The 26088-nt window shown below is 41.4% G+C and overlaps 1 protein-coding gene across 1 annotated transcript; it reads right to left on the bottom strand.

Annotated features, from left to right (window-relative positions):
• Window positions 1–3227: 3227 nt before the first annotated feature.
• lancl2 (LanC lantibiotic synthetase component C-like 2 (bacterial)) lies at window positions 3228–24974 on the bottom strand. The gene is made up of 10 exons (XM_038301705.1): window positions 24751–24974; window positions 21495–21699; window positions 20041–20158; window positions 18287–18494; window positions 16660–16807; window positions 12739–12885; window positions 11249–11431; window positions 7909–8085; window positions 7758–7830; window positions 3228–3430 (listed from the first exon to the last, which is right to left on the bottom strand). The coding sequence occupies exons 2-10, from the start codon at window positions 21657–21659 to the stop codon at window positions 3354–3356; spliced, it is 1296 nt and encodes a 431-aa protein (XP_038157633.1). The 5' UTR covers window positions 21660–21699; window positions 24751–24974; the 3' UTR covers window positions 3228–3353.
• Between the last annotated feature and the right edge of the window lie 1114 nt (window positions 24975–26088).

The raw sequence follows: 26088 nt of genomic DNA, 5'->3' as shown, positions 1-26088 counted from the left end.
TAGTGTAACTGTTCACTACAATAAAAACAATACTTAAATCTGTAGCCAGCCTCTGTGGAGTCCTGAGCCTCATTTAAATCTTGTAGAGGATCAACCACAAAAATGTAGTTTAAAAGGGCATGGAGATACTATCTAATTAAGATCCATATAAATTAAACAAAATCATATTTAAACAGTAGCAAAAAAAAAAGGCAACAATGTTACAGCATGTAAACACAACTTTTTAATGAATCAAAGCAACAGAGGTTTAGAGTGATAGCAAAGTTAAGGTTACAAGTCATGAGGACAACCTATAAAGCATTGAACTTGATGTTGAGGAATTTGAAATCTCTCCAAATACTCCGATACCACCAATACTCAGGAACTGGAAAAGCATTATATAAATTAGAAATGAAGAACACAAGGACATATAAAATATACAATATTTCCTAACATAAACCTAAAACATAATTCTCTTTTCTGCTAATCAAACATGAACAAAAACGACATTTTCAATTTATTATGTTATTTTTTAGAATTCCAGACTTAGCCTTTTATCAGAAAGAGCACCTGAGAAAGAGATCTTGGCACTGATGACTGGCTTAATTATTTATTTCATTCACCTGTCTAACTCTGCAGTACTGCTCATCTGATCCACCTGCTCTTGTCTGTATTTAAACTGCTTGCTACCAGTAATCAGGTCCAGATTATTTCTCTCCAGTCTGTGGTGTTTTTAGCGAACCTCAGTGTTTCTGATTACCTGATCCTGTTCTGCCTCTAAACCTCAGAGCCTGCCTGTTCCTGATCTGATCTGTTTGCCTGACCTGTTTTCAGACTCCTGCTTGTTTTTCGTTCTCCGGGGCTGCAGCATCTGGGTGGTGCAAACCGCATCTTGTTGCCACCCGTCCGGCTGAATCCTACCTTGTTCTCTGGGCAGGGACTGAACTTGTAAATCAGGGAAGTGACTAACCTGTGTTTCCTCTCTCTCCAGCGTTTCCTGGCTCAGACACCCTAGCAGCTGCTACTACAGATCTGCAGTTTATTTCAATACACGCTTTTTGAGTAACACCGCTGTCTGTCTTGCCTGAATATTGGAATATTGAGCCGTGACATAAATAGCTCATTCCAAGACTTTGAAGAAATACAGAAGTTATAAAGTCACCACAAACTTCCAGTGCACATTGTGTTGAAAAATCCAATGATTCCATCAGTCAGCAAAAGCAACCTGTAGAAGCGTTATTGAGGAAATGTTTGTATGACCTTTTTTGATGTTTTTTTAAATCAACAAAAATGATTTAAAAAAAAAGTACTTGCCTTTCTCAAGGGAAGTAAAACTAAAAGGTGCACATTCCTTTTTCAACATGGATTAATTAAAAGAAATACTGAGTAATCACAACAAAGACCATGAAAAACAATAATGGCAAGATTTAAATTCTTTATTCTAGAAGTTGTACTCACTCTTTTTAACCCTTGCCTGCTCACCGCTCTCTTGTAATATTGTTCCAATGGTGCAGTGATTTAATTGGTACAATCATCTGGCAACATCATTTGCATTGAGGATGACTGTTAGATAGCTTTCAATCATCTTTAAAAGAAAGTTTAGCAAATCCAGGAGGAGAGAATACTGCAAAGACAATGTCTGGATGCAAATCAGCTGGATTTCCTTAAAAAAAGCTTTAATCAGAGTGAATCGTCTGCAAAGTGCCTTGTGAGGAGCTTTATAAATAAACTGAATTGAACCATACTTTGCCCTCCAGATGTTTGGCTTTCTTTGCTTGTATCTGGGGAGAAAATCTGGCATTTTAGTTTCTCTAAAAACCATCAGCCGTGATCTTATAACGTTGTGATGGGTTCGTTTCAAACTGTTTAAAATCGTATCTGTCAACATGATGCATCTGCTAAAAAAAATGTCTAATCTTTTGAGGTTTATCATTAAAATTATCAACAATTTTGGAGCAGCCTCAATGGAATAGTTTCAGGTGTTGTGTTTATATTTCAATTTTCTCATTGTGTCATACTTTTCCTCTGTTATCAATCAAGTTATCTGAATTAAAGTTCATTTTAAATTGACTCTTAGTTTATTTATTGTTTTTAATGTAGTTATTGTTTTAAAAATATGATTTTAAATCCTAGTCAACAATCATCCTTATTAATTTTCCCGTAAATTATATTTACACTATTTATAGGCTGCATCTAAAGATATAAAATAGATTTTCAATTTAAACACAGACGTGGAATAATACAATATAACCTACATAAAAGGCCATCAAGTCAATTCAGTTTAGTCTGTCCAATAAGCTGCCTGTAGTGTCTTTAAATGTCCAGCAGGTGTCAGTATTCTGTGAGACAGTATCAACTCTGCATGCCTCATCAACCCATCAGTATTATAACATCACTTTACCCCCTTCAGCCAGACATGCACTGTATTATTTTTTGTTTTTTTTCCGGGCCGATTTTCCAGTGATGAGAGAATTTTTTCAATCGGGCCGAGTTTCAGCCTCATGGTGCGTCCTGCGTCGTGTAATATACAGGGGGTAACAAGAGGGGATCAGCCTCTCACGACCAACTCACCATCAGGAATCATAAGGTCGGGAGAAAATTAAACACATTTGAAACCCAGTCAGCCGTCCTGAGGTGTTTGTGGACAAATCTTGCTGCTGAAGCGGAGCTACAAGCCGATTTCTTCTGCCAGATTGCCATCTCTCGGCGCCCAGTCTGACTGGTATGGCACAGTGTATGCCTGGCATTATATGATGTAAAGCGCTGCCAGTTGTGGGGGACGAGGTGTTAACAGACTGTAACTCCTCTGCTTGATAGGAATCCAAAACAAACAGAACAGTTTTTCCTTTTAGTGTTTAGTAGGTAGCATCACATGGCGACTCCTGGGAAAACCCCACTGCTGCGGGGGGCACCAGGCAGCATTATATCAGCATGCACAGAAAAAAGGATTCACTTCCAACCATCAGCTTATTCCCATCATTCAAGTTACGCAGAATGCGACACACACGGAGAGAGAAAACACATTTAGACATCAGACAGACGACAGGCACCAAAAGCAAACGACAGGAAACATGCAGAGGCGGTCAGGTTCTTAAGCATCAGCAGTTCAGGGTGTGGAGGGTCCTAAATATTGTCCCAATCAGCTGATAATGGATCCCAACGAGGGAGGAGGCTTCAGGGTCTGATTTCTTCAGCCTGAAGCTGCTGGAATACTTTGCTGCCCCCATGGGAAAAAATGTCCTTCTTTATCAACACTCATCCTGCAGTGGAACCAGCCTTGGTCTGTCAGAAACACATCCAGCAACAACAAACATGTCCGCATCCCGTCTTGTCTGCTGTCTCAGCTCCTCCTGATCCTCAGCCTCCTTCCTGGGTTAAAGTTCAAAGGCAGGGAAGCTGGCTGCTTCAGGGTTGGCCATCTCCGATAGGTAGTGGATGGTTCCTGCCATTCCTGAGGAGAGAAAAGAAGCCCAGCTGACTCCTCGCTTTGATAATAATCCATTAAAGCAACAGTTTAATGCTTCCATCTTTAGAGGACAAAAGACCCCCAAGCTGCCAGTAGGTTTAAAGTGATTCTAGGACCTCTGCTATGGACACAAAACAGTGAATAAATATGAACTGTTCTGACTGAATCAGTGTGGAAATAGAATTTCACGAAATTAAAACTGAACCGAATTCATTTCAACTGAAAATTCTCCTTTTTCTTTCCGTTCTATTGTTTAATTTCAGCTTCTTTGTGTCAGACAGCAGATTCGTTAGGCCACAGAGCGATAGAGCAAAGATTCACTCTCATGTATAAGGAATGTAATTCAAAAAAGCTGAGCTAAGGATACGTGTAACATCTACAAGTAGCTGTTTGCTAAAGGCGCTAAAGAGGGATAGTTGCCACCCCACAAGAACTTCTTGTCACCCCTGTTGCCACCCGGCTAAAAATATTAATACAGCTTGAATTTTTCGAACATTTGCAAAGAAAACAGTCAAATTTCCTAGCAGACTTGAATGCATCCTCAGGCAGCACGCTTCTGCTACACTTTTAATTGGTTAAGCTGACATGCAGCTCCTTCGTGCTCCATGCTCCAAAACAGAATGCATTTCCTTTGCTGCGATGCACGTTTATTGGTACTAAATCAAACAAAGTGCTGTTTTTACAGGAAGTAAGAAAGACAGTGCACCACAATGCTTGTGTTATTACCTGAGTATTACCTATTAGTATTACTGGTCTCATGAAACGGACAAATACCGTCACACTGGCTTAAAAGAACATGTCGTTAGCAAAATGTTCAGCAACAGTCAGAAAATAACTAGAATTAATCATCTTAGTATGTTTAATTCAGCACATTGGTGCATTGAGAGCCTTTTTTTCTTTATTGAGTTTTTATGGCACTAGTGGTTCGTTTTTTGGACAGTAGGCTGACAGGAAAGGGGTCGACCTGGGTTCTATCCCAGGTCAACCGCGTCGAGGACTAACGCTACATTCACACCTAAAGCAGCAGGAGCAGCAAAAACGCTCGTGCTGCTTAATTTTTGATGCTTGTTCAAGTTTAGTTCTGATGTGTAGCTAAAGCTTCTTCGCTACTCCAGCTGCGCGGTGGGCGGAGCTACCCTATGCTTTCTGTGCCTGCAGCAATGGCAGCTATATTTGCTGTGATCAGGGGGTAAAAAGTAGTTTTAATGTTTTTAAGTGACAAACATCCTCTGTGCCGTCAGTTTATTCAGATCCTGCCTTCAAATATTATTGTCAGAGGGGTCTGAGCGGCCCCCTTTCTACATTTTAAGTTAAAATGGGCATTAATAAACTGTTTCAGAGGAGTGATCATAGCACTCTGCATCAGCAGTGCTGTGTCTGTCTCCCTGCAAGCTCCCAGATCAGCTTCTCTGATTGGTTGATGAGCTGCTGCTTCTGAAGCGCACTACGCTCCTCAGAAGCTCATGACACTACGGGGCACTCGAACCAAGTCGTAAGGTCCAGGGCAGGTCTGGGAACCCCAGCAAGGGTGTAACTTTGTGATGAACATTGGTGGGGACACTCGGGTGGCGAATCATGGACCTACAGTTAAACTTTCATTAGGCCAATTTTCCAAAATATGAGCTCAAACATCCATTTATTGAATGCTTTCCTATTTCTGAGAACGCAAGACCACAGCACACTGATATTTCTATTTAGAGATGTTAGATGCCTTCTAGTGCATTACAAATATAGGACCCTTCAACATCAATGCATGAAAAAAACAATTGATAAGAGCCAAAACTGATATATCATGCATACTAAGAAGTACAATATCAATTCCATCCAGACAAAATTGGATATGCTGCATTTTAAATATGCATTATAGCATATTCTTCTCTTGTAAACTAGATATAGAAATATATTTATTACATGTCCTAATAAATCTGTTTTACCTTTAAATCTGCAGCTCCTTCTCTCTGTGCTCAGTTTAAAAAAGATTTATGACCCTCCTTACTAATATAATGAAGCCAGAAATTAAATTTCAAGATATGCAGAAGCTCTGCAGTCTGATTCTATCTGTACAATAAGAAAACATGTTAATTTAAACCTGGAACTGGGAGTCATGGTCTCTGAGAAGCCCAGATTTGTTAACTAGTAAAGAAGAACAAACTGTTTCCTAAAGCTTCTTGCATTATAATACTAACTTGTTTAAACTTACAATCTGTCACTATTTTAGCTGAAAAAGCTCCATTTGTCTAACAAACAGATTTTGGATTCAGTGGCGTCTCCAATTTCTTTAACCGTCTCCTAACTTTTACTTTAACATCAAAGTAGCTGCTGGTTAATATTCGCTGTGTGTCTCTGCTCCTCCACCTAGCTACGCTCTACGCAGTGAAATGCCACCGATTCTCAGAGCGTCAGACCCGATGAAGTTAGACGGAGATGAGGGACACAGGAGCAGCGAGAAAGGAAAAAAACACAGACTCAAAACGCTCTGAACACAGATAGCTACACCCAACGCTGGCTCCCTGCCCCCGTCCATCGGTGTTCTCGGACCAGCCCCGGAGCTGACGGCTCGGTTCCAAAAAGAGAAGCCTCTGCTTGCTTTGGGGAAAACATTCCAGTCAGACTTAGAAGACCTGAAGCATGAGCAAATGAGACAGCTTCTTTTAAGAGGGGAGTTTGCTGTGTTTTTGGAACCTTACAAAGAGGTTTTCCATGAACTTAGTAAAATGAGGCTGTGATTCCAGTTAGCATCCTGTGAAATAAGTGTGTCTGCCTTTAAATGAACAAAACCCCACCTTAGGTCAACAATGATAGATGAAGTCACCTGGGAAAACTCAGTGCTGAGTCCAGGAGGGCATATTCCCTAAATATGGACGACTTTGTAAAACATTTTGCTTCATCTCACCAGAACTGCAGGATTTAGCTGCTCTGATTGTTTTTGTGAACCTGGTGTTGTCATATTACTGGCCAGTGGTCAACTATAGTCATTTTAAAGGTCTGTTGTTCTATTCTTCTTCTTCTTGTGGTTCATATTTTAATGTTCACCGCTGCTTGTTCTGCCTGTTTTCAAAGGTCCAAATTAACCTCAAGTTTTGTTTACTACTGGATTTAATTAGTCCCAATGAACACATTAAGTACTTGTTTATTACTATTATTGCTGTTTACTCTATTTATAATACATGGTACAGTACATCATTTTATACATTTTAGAAAATAAACAGCTTTATTTTAATCAATGTACATTTAGCAGAAAATGTTTATTGTTTGTAATCTCAGTGAATTCTATATGTTGACCCCTCCAAATAACACCTTGCCACCCGTTTTAAACGCCCAGCTCTGCCGCTGCACTAAATAAGCACCGTGTGTCAGCAGTGTTCCTTTGCTCCGTTTCCCTGTCGTTATGTTTGACACAGTGAGCAACATCTATAGAGCTCTGACTGACATAAAAAAAGCTTAACGCAGTGGAGGGCGGTCAGGGTCTTCACTGCTCGCCTGACATCAATCACAAACCTACATTCACAACCTAAACCCTGATTTTCTGCAGGGTTTAGGGTGGACCCTTTCATCCGTTTATATTTCCATGTTTTCTAAAGAAAACAAGGCTTTGTTGGACTACTGTATAAAGCCTGGAACTCTCCAACGTCTTCAAACTTGGAAACATAGTCCAGTGGATTGTTTTTTGGAATAACTTTGACCTGGATGACTGAGAATATTCACCAGCGTTTCGTATTAAATAGAGTTTCACCGATCATATTCACTTCAAACCAAATCAAACTCTGTGTTGTTGATAAAGTCCAGGAGACCAATAAAAAGTCAAATGCAATTTGAAAAAACAGGAAAGTTTGAAAAATGCAATACCCTTAAAAAGAAAAAAAGAAAAAATACGCTGAATGTAGGAATCTGTAAATCATTTACCAGTCTTATATTTACATTTGATCCCTGCTGCCCTTTAATAATGGAAATGTCTTGAGAGCTGTACTGAACGAAGTTTCGTTTTGTATACATTCTGTGTGAATAAAATTACAAAAGCCTAAAGTCTTAATGTGGCCAAATCCAAACATTTCTGAAATGATCGCTCTGAATTAATAGAATGATCAGCCAAAAAATGAAAAGCTGTTTCCATCAAACCATAAAGGTCAACACTAATTCATGATTTATCAACCAGCATGACGTATCCTGCTGTCATTTTTGAAACTCTTTAATGATTAAATATGTATTGGTATAAAGTCTATTTAGCTAGCTGCATGTTTCCCATATTAAACCCCACTGAAGCAGGATGGTTTTTGGACTCTCCAAAGGGGAGATAAGGTGGAGGTGTTTGTACCTTCAAACAGAGAGTACGGTCTGTCCGGGATGCGACATCCATGAGTCCCATAGTCCAAGCACCACTCGGCAAACTGAAGGAACAGACCGGAGGTCAACAGCTGGTAGAAAGGGTCACTATGGAGCGGCTCGGCTGCTGACGGCTTCCTCACCTTGCACGCTCGATACAGGTACTTCTTCTCCTGGGTGAGCTTGTACAGCGTCAGGAAGGCGTAGCCGTTGCCAGCGGTGCCATGACAAATACCGTAGCCTTTTCTTAGTAAGCCCCGCTGCCAGATGACCTCAGCGCAGTCTGCTGCCTCCTTCAGGTATTTCTCCTCTTTGAACACCTGCCAGGAAAAGCAAAAACGGAAATACAGAATCAGTCCTTTGATCTAAGCGCCTCCTCCTCACAGGCACGTTCCACCAACAGGTACACCTAAAGAAATATGAATCGTCTTTCCAAAAACAATCCAGTGGGATATTCTAAGGAACAGATTTATTTATTCATTTAACAGGAATAGAGTACATTAATAAGCATTCCTGCAAATGCAGCGGAATTAGCCCAAAGGCTATTTTTCATCTGCTGTCCCGAGACAACTGTCTACCTAAAAACACAACAGTAAAAATTTTACAATGAAAAATACAAACATAAAAAATAAACTTATATAAATACAGAATTAATGTTCGGTAAACTACAGAGCTCCTCTCCTCAGCTGCTGTGACTGTAAAGGCTTTATGACTAAAAGCACTTTGAGGCAGAGGAGCAACAGTCTCCTCTGGCTGACCCTGGTGTTACTGTCAGTGCGTTCCTGATCTTTACAAACTGACTGAGACGAGGAGATGATAGACCAGGGATTATCTGGCAAAACAGGCTGAGGTTTGAATACTTGATAACATTTTCCCAGCTTAAAAGCTTAGGTTTGATATTTTGATGAAAAAGAGCCAATTGGATCAACATTTTCCTACTGATGCAGTCTCAAAAATAAACTTTGTTTTAAAGGATAAAAAAAAAACACTTTGTTGCACAGTGTCGCCCACGTTCACTTCCTGGTTCCTGAGCCAATCAGAGGGTAATATTTCCCATCTTTGTTGGCAAAACAGCAGCAGTCTCAGAACATGGATGCAAACACGAGAAGCAGAGCAAAAATAGTCTCCTGAATAGATTAGAGACCTAGGGAGCAGTGTGGGGTGAAGGGACCCAGAGTGGCAGTCTGTGGGAGTGGGGCTTGAACTCAGAACCTCTGGATTCCAAGCACAATGTCTAGGGCTGGGTACCGAACTTCAGTTCTTTTATGGTACCGACCGAAATGCTTCGGTTCTACAGAGTTTAGAAACATGCCTCGTCTTTCGGTATCAAGTTTCGGTGATTGGCTGTAACACTTAATGTGATTGCGTCATCCAGGAAAAATACACAGGTGGTCCTGCCTACAGCCAGGGTTCATGTGTTTCTGTTGTAAACTGGTTGCGAGCGTCGTGGAACCCCTTTAAAATGCCCCCCAGGTCAAAAGTGCGGCTTCACTTTATTAAGACTGATGCCAATAGTGCGCAATGCAATACATCGTTCACGGAAACAATTTAAGAGCAGAAAGTTGCTCGGTGTTTGACTGCAAGAAGAGCGGACCGCAGCCGGCGCGACCATCCTCCTCTCAGCAGCCCGTGGGCAGAGCAAAGCCAGAGCGGAGTGAATCATGCTGCTTTCAAACTGGACGCAGCAGGAGCAGCAAAATCACGTCTGCTGCTTCCTTTTTTGCTGCTTCTACCAGTTAGTTCTGACGCGCGGCTGAAGAAGCTTTGCTGCTCTGGCTGCGCGGTGCAAAAGTGTGTCTGACGCGCGTTGGGCGGAGCTACTCTATCCTTTCTGTGCCTTGCAGCTATATTTGCTGTGATCAGTGGGAATAAAGTAGTTTTATTATGTTTTTAAGTGAGAAAATCCACCTGAAAACTTAATCAGTGGAGTCAGTTTATCCTGCCTTCCAATATTTCTGTGGGAGCCGCTCAGACCCCCACATACCAGCGGTGCGCTGTTAGTACGATCCCATTCAACGGGCTTGTTTGTCAGACATGGTAATTTTTCTAAAGGAAAACTGCTAAGTAAAAAGGTCCTCACAATGTAACAGTGAAAAATCAGAGCTTAAAATAAAACTCAAGATTTTATGTTGGGTAATTTTCTTTTTCTTCGAATTGATATTATAAAACTGGTATCGAAAAAAGTATCGTTCAGGAACCGGTATCGAAGTGAAGGTATCGGTATTGGTACCGGAACCGAAAATTTTTGAACAATACCCAGCCCTAGCAATGCCCTAACCACCATGCCACCATTCCTTCATCTCTTTAATCAATTCAATCAATGAAAACCTTTTAGCCTATGACTTTTTTATATTAAATTGAGAAGAATTCTCACCTGATGCCTGTTTGCGTTTGTTTACAACCGGATTTCTTTTTTCTCAATGTTCTGATTCCTTTTTGAAGGTTGTGTGGTACTGCCAGCAGATGGCGCCACATCTCTGTGTCCATCTGAACACTACAATGAGGGATTCTAGGATTATAGAAAATCTTATTTTATGGAGATATGAACCTTTAGAGGTTAGTCTTTTTCCCCATCGGAAACACTCGACATTAGCCAAAGCCATGAGGATGGCAGAACTGCTCCCTACTGGGCCAGAAAAGAGGAAAGCACTTCGCTCTCAATCTGCAGGTTTACTAGTGGTTCCTAGAACTTCTAAAAGTAGAATGGGAGGCAGATCTTTTAGTTATCAGGCTCCTCTCCTGTGGAACCAACTACCAGTTTTAGTCCGTGAGGCAGACACCCTGTCTACTTTTAAGGCTAGGCTTAAAACTTTCCTTTTTGATAAAGCTTCTTAGTTAGAGATAGATCAGGTTATCCTGAGCTATCTCTATAGTTATGCTGCTATAGGCTTAGACTGCTGGAGGACATAGGGACCCCTTTTTCACCATACTGCATCATTCTATCTCTATTCTCCCACTCTGCAGAATCTGTTAGTTCAATCTCTAACGTTCTGCTCTCTCTGCTTTTTCTCATAGTAGCTTCATCTGGTCTGTTCCTGTTTGGCTGTGACTCCATCCTGGAGAGAAATATCAGCTGTGCTGCTGCCATCAACACCTTTGCTTATAGATGATGGAGATCGGCCTGTTTTTTCAGTGTAGGCCTATTTCTCTGACTGTTCCTTGTTGGATGTGCTCTCTGCATCCTTCTGATCTGGCTCAGATCTCGTCTGCCTGGCTGCAATCAACTGCTTTTCCTTTGACTGAAACTTTAAATCAATCTGACTGGATGATCTGATTGAATTCTGGATGTAAAGCACCTTGAGATGACGTGTTGCAAATTGAAATAAACTGAGCTGAATTGAAAGTAGCCTGCAGAAAGCTGCAGCACTGAGCACGGCCCACAGAGGCTGAAAGTGTTTTAGTCAAAGAGGCTTTCATCTCAGTGTGAACTGAAGACGTTTAGAGAACAGACACACTGCTGCTCCCAGTAAACATGCATCTCACCTTGTAGGCCATGACGAGCATGTGGATGACTCCAGGAGCGCCGTGACACCAATGAACCAGACGGTCGCTCTCGTTGCTCAAAGACGAAGGGAAGTTCCCCGATCGAAACCTCCTGTGGCGGACGTAGTCGATGCTCGGCCGAACCAGCTCTGCCAGCATGGTGGGGGGGACCATGGCTCCGGGCTGAATGCAGCAACAAACAACAGGTCACCCCCCATACTGCTGCCCCCCCCCGAACTGAGCCTGCGCTGACAGAGCGCTACTTTCTACCAACTGGGGAAAAACCCTCCAAGGTAACCGAGTACCGAGCGGACAGAAGAGCAGCAGCTCATTGATCAGCTGGAAATGCTGAAAATGTTTAGAGGTAAAAAAATAAATGCACCCTGTTATTGATTCATTTCTAAACGTAACATCTTAAAGGCTAATGGGGCTATGAGGTCAAACAAAATTAGCTTATTTTATCATTTATTTATTTAAATACTTGTAGATTTGTTCATTTCTTTAAAATATATTTATCAATTTCAGGACCTATTTATTTATTATTTAAAAGGGACTTTTATTTTGTAAAGCTCCTTTATATATTTTGTCGACTTTTATTTTATGAATCCATTATTTCATGGTCCAGAACAAAATAAAATAAATAAATCTTGAAATAAATAAATGGATAAACGAGAAAGTATTATATAAGCAGCATAAATTTTATTTTCAAATTTGTTGGGAGAGATTTTCCTTTATTAATGTGGAAATGTATATTTCCACATATGAATTTAGATCCATTTATTTATTTAAACAAAAATCATGTTTATGAATTTCAAAATTATTTTATAATTTCAAAATGGACTTTTATTTTGTAAAGCTACTTTATATATTTTGGCGACTTTTATTTTATAAATCCATTTTTATTTCAAGCTATTCTTATCTCATGGTCTTAAAAAAAGGGTTTTAAATTAAAATAAATAAACAATAAATCAGAAATTATTTTAAGTGTTTGTAAATTTTACTTTAAATTTTATTAAACATTTTCCTTTATTGATATGGAAATGTATATGTTTGATGGAATATTTAATGAATTCAAAACAGTTATTTAATTTGAATTTAGATCCTGAAGTTTATTTGTTTAATTTTTAAGACACTTTCAATAAACTAGATGTCAATCCAAAGCTGATATCCTTTTCTACTCGATGTAAAAAAGTTTTTTGGGGGGTTTTTCTTTCCAGGAATGAAAATCAAAGTACAGCCTTCGTAGCATAGTGAGCGTGAAAATGTTACTGGATTATGCTTCCTGGATGGAGACGAGCAGAGAGACCAAATTCCCCTGGATGCTAGTGATGTGGTTAAGCGGTCAAGAGCTGAATAAACGTTCAGGTAAACGTGCTGCCTTTATTGTTGCTGTAAATGATTTCTGTGGACAGTCTAGATGGCAGTAGTTTTCTAAAGTATACCACCTGCTCGCCGCCTTCAAAGCAGCTGCGCTTCGAGACGTTTCGTACCTGCATCAGCATGTAATAGATGCCAGCGAGGCCGTGGGCTGCGCCGATGTACTGCTTCTTGTGCCATTCATAGAGGAGTGGACAGCGATCCGTCTTCTTCTCCGCCGCCGACATGTTCTTCCCTGACTCCACGATGGCCGTCACCACCTACGGTTGGGTGAAACAGACAAACATGAAGAGTTCGCAAAACGTATAACACTTAAAACCCTGCGAGCCTCACCAACACCAGGCCTTCATTAAACCAAATGTTTTAAAATCATTCTTTGATGTTATCTTCAACACGAAAAATCAAAAGCTGTTCAGAAAAACAACCCAATAAAGGTGGAAGTTTCCTTTTCTCACAAGGTAAACATTTCCATCAGGCTCCTCTCCTGTGGAACCAACTACCAGTTACGCTTAAGGTCGGGTTATCCTCCTGCAGCAGTGTGTCGCAGTGAGCTTGTCGCAGATATTTTTGATTTATGCTCAGTATTGAAGCGTGGTCTGCGCTGTTATTCCACGCCACAATGCAAGAGCGACAATCATTAACTAGCTGTGGGTCTAGATACGGCCGAGGAGGTGGGCGAAAGTTTGTGCGACCATGGAGGGACATGAGGAAAAAAAGAGCAGGGATCCAGGTGGAAAAAGGGTCCCAGCGTTCTCGCGCTCCTCGCTCTTTTAGCTGGTCTATCTTCACCAGTCGTTCTCCATAATCGCGGTCACACAAACAAAACAAGCGGTAAGGAACCAAACTGAATAAAAAAAAAATGAAAAACCTCACTGCCTCCATTTGAGTCTCACCGTGGAGCCTGAGGTCAGAAATGTCTCCAGCTTTCAATGCCCAATAGAGTAGCAATCTGTTGGAGGAGTTGGTGCTGATGTTATGATCCCTCTTTCTCTTTTAATAACCGCTTATCTTGAAACAAAAGCTTTAATTCAGAGCAAAATATGAAAAATTTGATTTGATTTGCAAGTTGTAGAAACACTTTCTTCTGTGGAGCAGCTTGCAAACTGTTGGAGGCATCATAATCACCAGATAACAGCACCGACACATTGGAGTGTAGCTTAGCAACAACTAAGCTGATAACATCACATGCAGCTTTAGTCTGTAATGTCACCAGATCAGGGATGATGTCAATGAAACAGAAATCTGACATCCCTCCAGCCGCTCTGCCAGGACCAGGTGATAGTCAGAGGTCATCCAGGTCTCTAGTCTTTTTTAGCCGTGCCCTTCCCCCGTTTTCTGGTGCTCTGCATTGATATTCTCTAGGTTGTTAAAAACAAATAAACAACCGAGTTAAGAGTATCAGCAAAAATCCTCCTGGCTCCAGATAATCCAAAAACCAGAGGGATTAATCCCCCGAAACATCAATGTCTCAGTCAGAACAAGAGGAAAAACGCATCAGAGCTGCTCCACATTTAGAGTCTGCACACAGACCTGACAGTATGTTCATGTATATTTTTGGAACAACGACATTTTATAAGTCAAATTGTTCCATAATGAAAAGCACAAATTATGAAATAAAAGGAAACAAAAGAGTAATGTATGAGTACGGACTCGTGTTCTCGCCAAGTCTGTTCTTGAGAAGAACAAAGGAAAGTCTGGACTCGGGGAGAACGCAACATAAATATGGGTCAACATCACCACATTCAACGCTAGTCTGGAGCTGCGTTTCAACTCCTGTTATCAATAGTCTCTTGATAATTTATTGTTACTTTTTTCTAACCTTAGCCCTGGCTGCTGCAGACGGGCTAACCTCAGCCCTGGCTGCTGCAGACGTGCTAACGGTAGCCCTGGCTGCTGCAGACGTGCTAACGGTAGCCCTGGCTGCTGCAGACGGGCTAACCTTAGCCTTGGCTGCTGCAAACGTGCTAACGGTAGCCCTGGCTGCTGCAGACGTGCTAACGGTAGCCCTAGCTGCTGCAGACGGGCTAACCTCAGCCCTGGCTGCTGCAGACGGGCTAACCTCAGCCCTGGCTGCTGCAGACGTGCTAACGGTAGCCCTGGCTGCTGCAGATGGGCTAACCTTAGCTTTGGCTGCTGTAGAAGGCCTAACCTTAGCTTTGGCTGCTGCAGACGTGCTAACGGTAGCCCTGGCTGCTGCAGACGGTCTAACGGTAGCCCTGGCTGCTGCAGACGTGCTAACCTTAGTTTTGGCTGCTGCAGACGTGCTAACGGTAGCCCTGGCTGCTGCAGACGTGCTAACGGTAGCCCTGGCTGCTGCAGATGGGCTAACCTTAGCCCTTGCTGCTGCAGACGGGCTAACGGTAGCCCTGGCTGCTGCAGACGTGCTAACGGTAGCCCTGGCTGCTGCAGACGGGCTAACGGTAGCCCTGGCTGCTGCAGACGGGCTAACCTTAGCTTTGGCTGCTGCAGACGTGCTAACGGTAGCCCTGGCTGCTGCAGACGGGCTAACCTTAGCCTTGGCTGCTGTAGAAGGCCTAACCTTAGCTTTGGCTGCTGCAGACGTGCTAACGGTAGCCCTGGCTGCTGCAGACGGTCTAACGGTAGCCCTGGCTGCTGCAGACGTGCTAACCTTAGTTTTGGCTGCTGCAGACGTGCTAACGGTAGCCCTGGCTGCTGCAGACGTGCTAACGGTAGCCCTGGCTGCTGCAGATGGGCTAACCTTAGCCCTTGCTGCTGCAGACGGGCTAACGGTAGCCCTGGCTGCTGCAGACGTGCTAACGGTAGCCCTGGCTGCTGCAGACGGGCTAACAGTAGCCCTGGCTGCTGCAGACGGGCTAACCTTAGCTTTGGCTGCTGCAGACGTGCTAACAGTAGCCCTGGCTGCTGCAGACGGGCTAACCTTAGCCTTGGCTGCTGCAGACGTGCTAACGGTAGCCCTGGCTGCTGCAGACGTGCTAACGGTAGCCCTGGCTGCTGCAGACGGTCTAACGGTAGCCCTGGCTGCTGCAGACGTGCTAACGGTAGCCCTGGCTGCTGCAGACGGGCTAACGGTAGCCCTGGCTGCTGCAGACGGGCTAACCTTAGCCCTGGCTGCTGCAGACGGGCTAACGGTAGCCCTGGCTGCTGCAGACGGGCTAACCTTAGCCCTGGCTGCTGCAGACGGGCTAACCTTAGCCCTGGCTGCTGCAGACGGGCTAACCTCAGCCCTGGCTGCTGCAGACATGCTAACGGTAGCCCCGGCTGCTGCAGACGGGCTAACCTTAGCCCTGGCTGCTGCAGACGGGCTAACCTCAGCCCTGGCTGCTGCAGGCGGGCTAACCTCAGCCCTGGCTTCTGCAGACGGGCTAACGATAGCCCTGGCTGCTGCAGACGGGCTAACCTCAGACCTGGCTGCTGCAGACGGGCTAACGGTAGCCCTGGCTGCTGCAGACGGGCTAACCTCAGCCCTGGCTGCTGCAGACGGGCTAACCTTAGCCCTGGCTGCTGCAGACGGGCTGACCTCAGCCCTGGCTGCTGCAGACGGGCTAACCTTAGCCCTGGCTGCTGCAGACGGGCTAATCTCAGCCCTGGCTGCTGCAGACATGCTAACGGTAGCCCTGGCTGCTGCAGACGGGCTAATGGTAGACTTTGTTTGTTCTTTGTCTTATGTTCTTGTGAATTGGAACAGTGCTAGGGCTGAGGCTGATTACATTTCACAAGGACATGAGAACACACCGATCGAGAAACGCCCAATGATTCAGTTCCATCTAATTTACATTTATTTGTATTCACTGTATGGGCCTGGCAGTTGCTCTGCCTTATTTTGGCCATTTTGACGTTAACATAATCAACAGCTTTTTGGAAAACTGCCTTTAAAGTCTGGAGAAATGTACAGACTGATGTTGACAGTTAGTGAAGGGGACTCTGCTGATGGTCCACACCTCTGTAATCATCCCATCAGTCCTGCTCTTCAACTCATGCATGACAGTGATCAAACATAGAGTTCAGCAGCTGATGTTAAGCTCTTGGTCATGTTTACGACACGCAGGGCTTACCTTTGTAATTGTGTCATTATCCACTGTGTCAGCTCCAACTTCTTTGTTGACATAGAGCAGAGCATAAAGGTATCCAGCTCGACCGTACAGCAGTTCGTCTGGCATCTCAGCATCTGGAGTCAGGACTGAGTGCTGCAGCTGAAGGAGGCTGAAGGAGACCCAAAGAGCCGGAGGAATCATTTAGGAGCAGAGTAAAGTTAACACAGAGACACTCCTCCCACAGAAAAAACGATCCAACAAGGAGTAAAAAATGCCTTAAAGGGAATTTACCCCCAACCCGTAGGTAAATACCATGATGGAATTAGTACGTTTACCTTTTAAATAAGACCATTTAATACTACCCACTTGGAATAAGAAACTGCAGTTGTTTTTTTATTTAAAAGAAAGGTCCGGTCAGCAAGGAATAACCAACGGATCATTATTTATAGCTAAAACTAATATGCAGCGATTTAATGAATTTAGTTGAATAATTTTCATTGTGACCACCGAGTCTGGGAGCAAATATAGTAACCCCTCCCTCCTGCCATCTTCCAGCAGTGACGTCACGGTGCGGTAAGCTTAGCGCCATTCTGCCCGCTTTACAATCAAAATCAATGGGAACTACTAGACACATCTGCAATCAACAACAATTATTGAAGATTTCCAGAGGACTTCACCATTGAAATTCACCAGAGCTATAGTGAAACTTACAATGCCCACGTGCATGGCAGCTGGATGTTGGAATACATTGGGTAAAAGTGGAAAAAAAGAGTTATTCCACCTTTCTGATTCCTGATCCTCCACGGACGGGTTGGTCGTTGGATCGCCAACTTGAAGAGGGAGGATTTGCCTTCGAACTTCTGGCCAGAGAAAAAACACGTAATATGTAGCCAACATTTGGAAGAAGAATGTTTTCAAGTTGACTTGGATAATAGCGCGTTGTGACAAACACCAGATGCAGCACTGGGACTTGATCAACAGCCGATACCGCACCGTGACGTCACTAACCAGTAGGTGGCAGTAGTGTTCTTTGACAAACATGGATGCCTCCAGTAAAGCACATTCTAATGAAAATTACTCTAAACTAAAAACACTGATCATTTATTGAACAGTATGTAATAATTTCATATTTAAAGTACCTTTAGAAGTTTGAATTGTAAATATGACCGGACTTTTCCTTTAAACAATACGATGTGTTGAACCAGATCTGCTATTTTAACAACTTTTGTGAGACACTTTTTTATAAAGTAGGGAATTCATTCATAAAAAAGTTTATTTGAAATCTAGAAATCAAAGTTTTTTCTTCCCAACAGCAATGCTGAACTGCATGGCAGCGTTCTATATCCAGCTATTGTAGCATCTAGGCTAGAGCTGTCAGTCTGGTAAAGGATCTGGTTGTTATTCCAAACTGCAAAGGTTAACTTCTTTTTGCTACATAAAACTAACAAAAACTTTTTTGAGTTTAAGTCGACTAAAATCAACTAAAACTATCAGATATCGTAATAACTAGAATGTGACAAAAGACTTGATCTAAGATGGCTGTCAAAAACCAGACTGGTTGGTTGATTAGTGGACTAGAGACATGCTGAGTGTGCAGACACCTGGAAACACTCGGTTTATTTCTGGCTAATATTCGGGTTCCACTCACCGCGACACACACTCTTTCCTCTCCTCGATGTTGTTCAGTTTGTGGTGGACCACGGCGCCAACGGCCAGGGGCCCTGCGTCGCCACAAAGGAAAGTCACTTTGCGGCCGTTCAGGATCCTCATGGCCCTCTTCACATAGTCCAGCGCCCTCTGCAGGTGGGAGGCCTCGGCGGAGACACGATACAGCTGAAGGTACAGCAAGGCAATGCCTGCAGATAAAAGGGAATAATTCCTTCAGACACATTATAAACCGCTTTAAGAAGAGCTGATCAAGAACAGGGCGACTAAAATAAGGGCCAATAAATGTCAATTATTGGCTAAACACTTCAGAGATTAGACTGTTTGCACATTTGACACTAAATCCATTATTTTCTTCCAAAATAGTGAAGCAAGCTGAACAGAGGGTTACTTTTCAGAAGATGCTTTTCACAATGGAAAAAATCTAATCTAATCTAAATAAGTAATTTTTTTCTTAAAATAAGTGCATTTTGTCTTGAATTGCGATGATAAGCGAGACACTTTGCCAATGAAACAAGAAAATGTCACTTTAAAACATATAAAACAATTGCATTGTCTTATTTCATGTGTATGTTATCTAATTATATTATTTTCAGAGTAAAAACACTCATCATCTTATTTACCTACTCAAATTAATGGTAAATACACTTAATTTAAGAAGTGTTTACTTATTTCTAGATGTTTTTTTCAGTGCTATCAAAGTATTTTTCTTTAAATTATATTTAATTATATTTAATTTGCACATTTGATTTCATTTGACCTTTAAAGTTTTCACTTGATGGTTTACACCTCTTAGAATAAGCCTCAGGACTCAAAACACAATTTAAAAAAATCCCTCAAAAACAATCTTCCAAACTCTTTAATTCTCCTGTAAGAATCAAACAAATCATAAACGTTTCTAAGAACCTCTTCAGAAGTTCCCCTTGGATCATTTTTAACAGTCATGCATAGACAATATATCTGTAGAACGCCACATTGGACGCTGGCTGAGGTGCCTAGAGGGCGGCCATCTTGGATCAGACCACAGCTCAGACAGCTGCTGTGAGAATGAATAGGAGGCGGCTGAGATCTGATTTTAATGACAATAATAATATTACAGTAATCTCTGATATGTCATAACACCTTCAAACTCTAAAACAAACGTTAAAATTACCTTTCAGTTAGATTTCACATATTTATTGAGATTAAAAACTATTTAAACTGAACTCAAACTGGATGAGATGTATGAAAAGTTATATATTTTGCAAATAAATATTAATATGATAAACACAAAGTTTTATATTCTTATAAGATTATATTTTACAAATATATATTTATTTATATAATATTATTATTCAGTATTTTTAAGGATTGCTCTGAGTATTATGATCTATTGAGGAACATTTGGTGTAATGTGATTTACAAAAGAAAGTAAAGTTATTTTGTTTTTTTTTTATTTATTTTAGATAAATTTTTATTTAGTTTTTTTCGTTGAAATCGTAGTGAAAGGTAAATTGATGGTGTTTCTAATTAAAGGCTTTATGTTGTTTATATGTTTGTCTAAACACCTTCCAAAACTCTTTTTCAAACAGTTTTTTTTTTTTTTATTATGGATATCCACTGAACTGGGACTCACCAACACTACTGAAGCATTTCTAGATGGTGCCAACTAAACCTGAACCATGATGGGTCAGAGGTCAAACATGGCTGGAAATGATACGTTGGACAAAAACAAAACCAACAAAAAGCGTAACAGACCTGTCCAGCCGGTATATGTGGAGAAGTCATGGGGGTTGGCAGTCTTCAGGCCCTCCTCCATCTGCTGGAGGAGATCTTTGATCTTACTCTGCACCTTCTTTTGAAAAGCTGCATTAACCTAAAGATGAAAAGACAAATCCTGCTGATAACAGGGATTCAAAATGTACAGTTTCAATTCAATGTTTATCATGGACCAGAGTGTCGATGCATTTGTGCTTTTATTGCTTTGTATTTGCTCTGTTCTCTGTGTAGGAATGAACCGTCCAGTTTTTGAGTTAGAGTAGATTAAAGATGCTGAAGGGAGGAAAATATTAAGTGGAATCGCCTTTTACTGCTTTCCCAAATCAGAAGTTAACTTCAGCTTCTTCTCCTAAATATTGTGTAAAAAGTTAAAACAGCACAAAAGATCTACTAAATAAGGTTGTTCATTTAATCCAAGGGTGTAAAAGGGAAAAAGTGTTTAAAACAAATAAACGTGCGCCTGGATATTAACACGGCACAATATTCTGAGTGTGAAGTAAAAACATCATCCAAACAAACCGCAGCAGGGTGGCAAACACTGATCTCTGTTTATTCCCTGTATCGCTGATGGCCTGTTGGTAGTACAGGGTTGAGGTGACGCCACCGGCGGCCATATTGGTACTCACTAGTCAGACCGGTGGCAATGTAAACAATCAGTGCGCTGCAGCATCGAACAACGATGATGATCTAATTTTCAGGGGGACTTGAGACTTTTAAAATAAAGATAAATTCATCACTTTGACACAGACTGGCTGTTCCATAGCATCAGCAGATTAACTGTGACTTATAATAAAATAAAGGCACATCCATTACATAGTCATTATGAAGTCAATGAAGTCTATAAAACATGTAATATAACATATTATTTAGATCCGTCACAATAAAATGAATGTGTTAATGGAGCAGAATAATACAGATTAACCAAAAGTGCTAAATTAATGATGTACATGTAATAGACATGTATTGATGACATTGTTACGGTAATTATATCTTACATATAATTGCAAGATCTGACATAAAGACAGAATTACAAGTATATATCTGTTAATGCTATAGTATTTTCCTATTTGCATATTATGCATGCATGTCACACACAATATATGTTATGCATGCACAATATGCAAATGGAAAATACTGTAGCATTAACAGACATCTATATATCTAATGAGTGTATAGATGAATTTATTGGTTATTTCATCCATTGACTGTGAAATCACCTGTGGATTATCTTCCTACAGCCTGAAAACTGCTGGTTTTTGCAGCCAAATGCTGCATTTTCACTGCGTGTCTCCATAGGAGCGGGGAGTACCAATATGGCGGCCGGTGGCTTCACTTTTTCAGGCAGTAAATAAACAAAGATCAGCGGTGGCAAAGCTAAGCTAACTCTAGCTATATTTAGCCCGTAAAAAGAACAGCACAAAGCGCTTCCTCACGTTTCCTTCCGCGTCAAACGGGTCGTTATGATCCAGCTGAGCTGCAGTGCTGCAGGCAGCCAGTCCAGCCTCCCAGTCAGCAAACTGGTTATGGAAGGAGCGCTCCTCCATCTCTGCTTCCGTAGCCGATATCAACTTTAGCCGCTTGGACACGTTCTCTCCCATCGCTACGGCGGCTCGGCAGGGCCACTAATCCTCGGCAGCGCTGTTGGTAGAAGGGTGGTACGAATTATTATCAGCTAATTTATTTTACAAATCATTAAAAAGTTAAATGGATCACCCCAAACTGTTGATTTTCCAAAAATAAAATCTTTTTGTATTTTTGTATCTACATCAGCTGTAATGTTTTCCGAGAACAAAATCATAATATTACGAGAATAAAGTCGTAAACTTACGACAATAAAGTCGTAACATTATAGGAATAAAGTTTTATTTTATGACAACTCTTACAGGAAGCACGCTCTTCCCTTAAAGGAGAAATGTGGAGCATCAGGTGAAGTTAGACTTTGGCATCGGTTAGATAAATAAGGAAATCTTTTAGCACACCAGCTTCTCATAATATTACTGAACTTAACTCAAACTTTATTTATAGAGCACCTTTAAAACAACGGGGGTTGACCAAAGTGCTGTACAGGAATCACAGTTAAGGAACATAAGATAAAAGCTGAAGGCTAAAATACATAAACACATAAAAATAGAATAGGATAAATGTTTCAATTAAAATACATTTTAGAATAAAATAAAATTTTGCCAAATGTCCACTTAGACATGTCAGGGAGAAGAAATGTGATTTTAAAGAGGATTTAAAACCCTCAAAGGAGCCTGCTGATCTAACATGCCAAGGCAAGTTATTCCAGAGCCTCTGTGCCATAAAGGCACGATCACCTTTGGTTTTAAGTCTGGTTTTAGGCATCACCAGTAGCAGCTGATTAGAGGATCTCCGTGTTCTGGCCGGGGCATGGATTTGGAGAAGCTCAGTCAAATACTGGGGGGCTAGACCATTAAGAACTTTAAAAACGATAACATTTTAAAATCTATCCTAAAAACAACCTGGAGCCAGTGCAATGAGGCTAGAACAGGTGATATGTGGTCATGTTTTCGTGTGCCAGTAACGACTTTATTGTCATAATATTATGACTCAATTCTCGTAATATTACAACTTTATTATCATAATAGAATGATTTAATCCTTGTTATGTTGCGACTTTATTCTTGTAATATTACGTCTTATTCTCAAAATGAAAATAAAAAAATCTCTAGCCTGGCCCTAAAACTCCAATACAGTATCTGTGTTGCTTTGCCAAAAACTAAAAGACCAGGCAAAAACAGTATAAAGTCAGGATTATTAAAACCTTTGATAGTTATTATCTGTATTTTTGTTTTTGATCCATTTAGGGGATAAAAGAATAACTTCCAAGTACAGTGGTAGGTTTGAAATGCTTTTAATCACATTGTCCTCACTTTTTGCCATTTTGCTTTTTACGATGTAACAACAACATGCAGATTTTAGCTGCTTTATCAGTTCGGTCATCAGCCTGTAGCAGGCCTGCAGTAAACTAGATCCCACACAATAATATAGGATTTGCATCCTGCCCCGCAGACATAACTGATGTTCCTCGATGTGATTAGGGTAATGGTGGAAAGTAGCAAGTACATTTACTTGATTACTTTGATCTAATTTTAAGGATAGGCTCAACTTTTCTTTTCAATAAAGCTTATAGTTAGAGTGGCTCTGGTTATCCTGAGCTATCTCTATAGTTATGCTGCTATAGGCTTAGACTGCTGGAGGACATGGGGATCTCCATTTCATCATTCTATCTCTATTTTCCCACCTTGCAGGATCTGTTAGTTCAATTTCTATTCAATTTATGCTCTCTCTGCTTTTTCTCATAGTAGCTTCATCTGGTCTGTTCCTGTTTGGCTGTGACTCCATCCTGGAGAGAAATATCAGCTGTGCTGCTGCCATCAACACCTTTGTTTATAGATGCTGGAGATCGTCCTGCTTTTCAGTCTAGTCCTGTTTCTCTGACGGCGACTGGCTGGATGTGCTCTCTTGTCTGCCTGGCTGAGTTTTTCCTCTCCACTGTCGCTACAAGCATACTTGGTGTGAGGGATTGCTGAAGAGTCAGTGAGGTGATGCAATCAACTGGTTTTCCTTAGAAAACTCTGAATCAATTTGACTGTATGATCTGGTTGAATTGTCTATGTAAAGTGCCTTGAGATGAATTATTCTATAATGAAAGTGTGAGGAGAATCAGGACTCTCCTGTTCTCATTTTGGTTTGTTTTTAATTTTGAAATGATATCACAAAATCAGTAATCAGTAAAAAAGAAAAAAAAAAAAAGCAAACTCAGTGATTGTTGCGATCACCGAGTCTGGAAGCGGCCATTTTTGCCCAAATATAGTAACCCCTCCCTCCTGCCATCTTCCAGCAGTGACGTCACGGTGCGGTAAGCCTAACGCCATTCTCCCCGCTTTACAAGCAAAATCAATGGGAACTACTAGACACATCCTCAATCAACAATTATTGAAGATTTCCAGAGGACTTCACCATTGAAATTCACCAGAGCTATAGTGAAACTGACAATGCCCACGTGCATGGCAGCTGGATGCTGGAATACATCGGGTAAAAGTGAATAAAGAGTTATTCCACCTTTCTGATTCCTGATCCTCCACGGACGGGTTGGTCGTTGGATAGAGGGAGGATTTGCCATCGAACTTCAGGCCAGAGAAAAAACCCGTAATATGTAGCCAACATTTGGAAGAAGAATGTTTTCAAGATGACTTGGATAATACTTGTTGTGGCAAACACCAGATACAGCACTGGGACTTGATCAACAGCCGATACCGCACCGTGACGTCACAAACCAGTAGGTGGCAGTAGTGTTCTTTGACAAACATGGATGCCTCCAGTAAAGCACATTCACATGAAAATTACTCTTAATTAAAACGCTAATCATTTATTTAACAGTGTGGAATAATTTCAGAATTTTGAATATGACCGGAATTCTCCTTTAAGGGAAAATTAACTTTAAAGCCTATAGTGTCTAAAAAGGGAGATTATATCCTTTGATTATTTCTGTGTCACCTTGGATGTAATAATGGTTCAGTAGAGCTTTATATCTATCCCATTTCCAATACAAAAATTAAGGATGATTGAATGTTTTTCACCCTAGCTGTGAGAGAAAAGAGGAAAAAGTGAGATTGCAGGAATTATTGCTGTTACCACTGTACAGGTACAGACAGGTGGAGCTTACCTAATGCTGGGAGACCAGATCCCTGCTGTCTGCCTCCCACCGCAGAGCCTCTCCCTGTCCGCGTGGAGCCGCAGTCACAGCCAGCAGGCAGCCATGTGTCACGCAACACCGTGTCGCTCCCTTCTCAGGTCCTTCTCCTCCACCAGGAAGCCTTTCCCTTCTTGAAATCCGCTCTCTGCCTCCAGCTTTCTGCTGCCTGACAAACCCCGCACTGCCCCGCATGCAGCTCCTGGTGCGAACAGTGACAGATGGTGTTAGTGCGGTTATAAATTCACAATCCCCTGCCTTATTCCCCCCTCCCCCTCATGTTTCTAAATCAGTTTTATATTTCTCTTCCAAAAGGTTTCATAATTCACCAGTATAATGCATATATTTACACTGAAACAGAAAAACAAACAAAAAAAATCACAAAATCATAGAATAAAGTAAAAAAAGAAACACTTTAATAAACGAAATTAAGATAAAAAACAGAAAATTAAGCCTAAAACTTGCGAGCGCATAATCTGGGCATTTCGCTTTCATTACTACTGATGGATTAGAAACAGTTCCAACTTTTTGCATTTACTGTTTTACTCAGAGAAAATAATATTTATATTTAGCTCTAGGTTAGAATGGATCCTGAGTACATAGATCCAGGGGCAGATTCAGGAAATCTGGGGCCCTAGGCAAAGACAGACAGGGGGCCCTCTGAATTGAGAAGACAACACATAAACAGTCCCCTTAATACAGATAGAGAAATGTTAATAGAATAGACATCAATTATCTGTTCTAGGTTTTGTCCCTCTTTTCTTGTCCCTTTTCTTCGTTTTTCCTCTCTATGTTTTGTACTCAGATGACTTTTCATGCTGTCTCAAAAGTAATGAAAGATTTTTTCTATAAGCATCTCCCTGAAATTAGTTTTTGGAACTTGGGATGTCTGCAAAAGTAAATAACCCAGTCCTTCTTTTCACTGTAGACAAGCCATGATCTGCTTATCTGTTCTCCATTTTTCATTTGGATGAAATAATAGCTGCATGAATCATGACAGCAGACAAGATAGAGGAGAGCAGGAGGCGGGGTTACCAATCTACTGGCTCTGGAGAGCAGAGTTCGCTGCTTTTAGATGTTGGCGCCAAAGTCTCCAGTAGCAGAAAAAAGTCGCTATTTATTTTATGTTATTTGGCGCTAGGCGCTTTTTTGAAATCAAAGTGCTAGAGGGGTCTGAAAAGTTGCTAAATAAAGCAACAAAAGCGCAAAGTTGGCAACACTGCTCTTTGCATCGTTTGTTTTCAAATGGTTTGCTGCTGTCTGTTTGGACCTTTCTGAACATGTGGAGCAAATGGACTGATCCAATATGGT

The sequence above is a fragment of the Cyprinodon tularosa genome, unplaced genomic scaffold (genome assembly GCF_016077235.1).
Source record: "Cyprinodon tularosa strain WSP-4 unplaced genomic scaffold, ASM1607723v1 ctg472, whole genome shotgun sequence".
NCBI classification, from domain to species: domain Eukaryota; kingdom Metazoa; phylum Chordata; class Actinopteri; order Cyprinodontiformes; family Cyprinodontidae; genus Cyprinodon; species Cyprinodon tularosa.
Note: the sequence above shows the minus strand (reverse complement) of the source record. Positions and strands in the feature narration are given on the sequence as shown.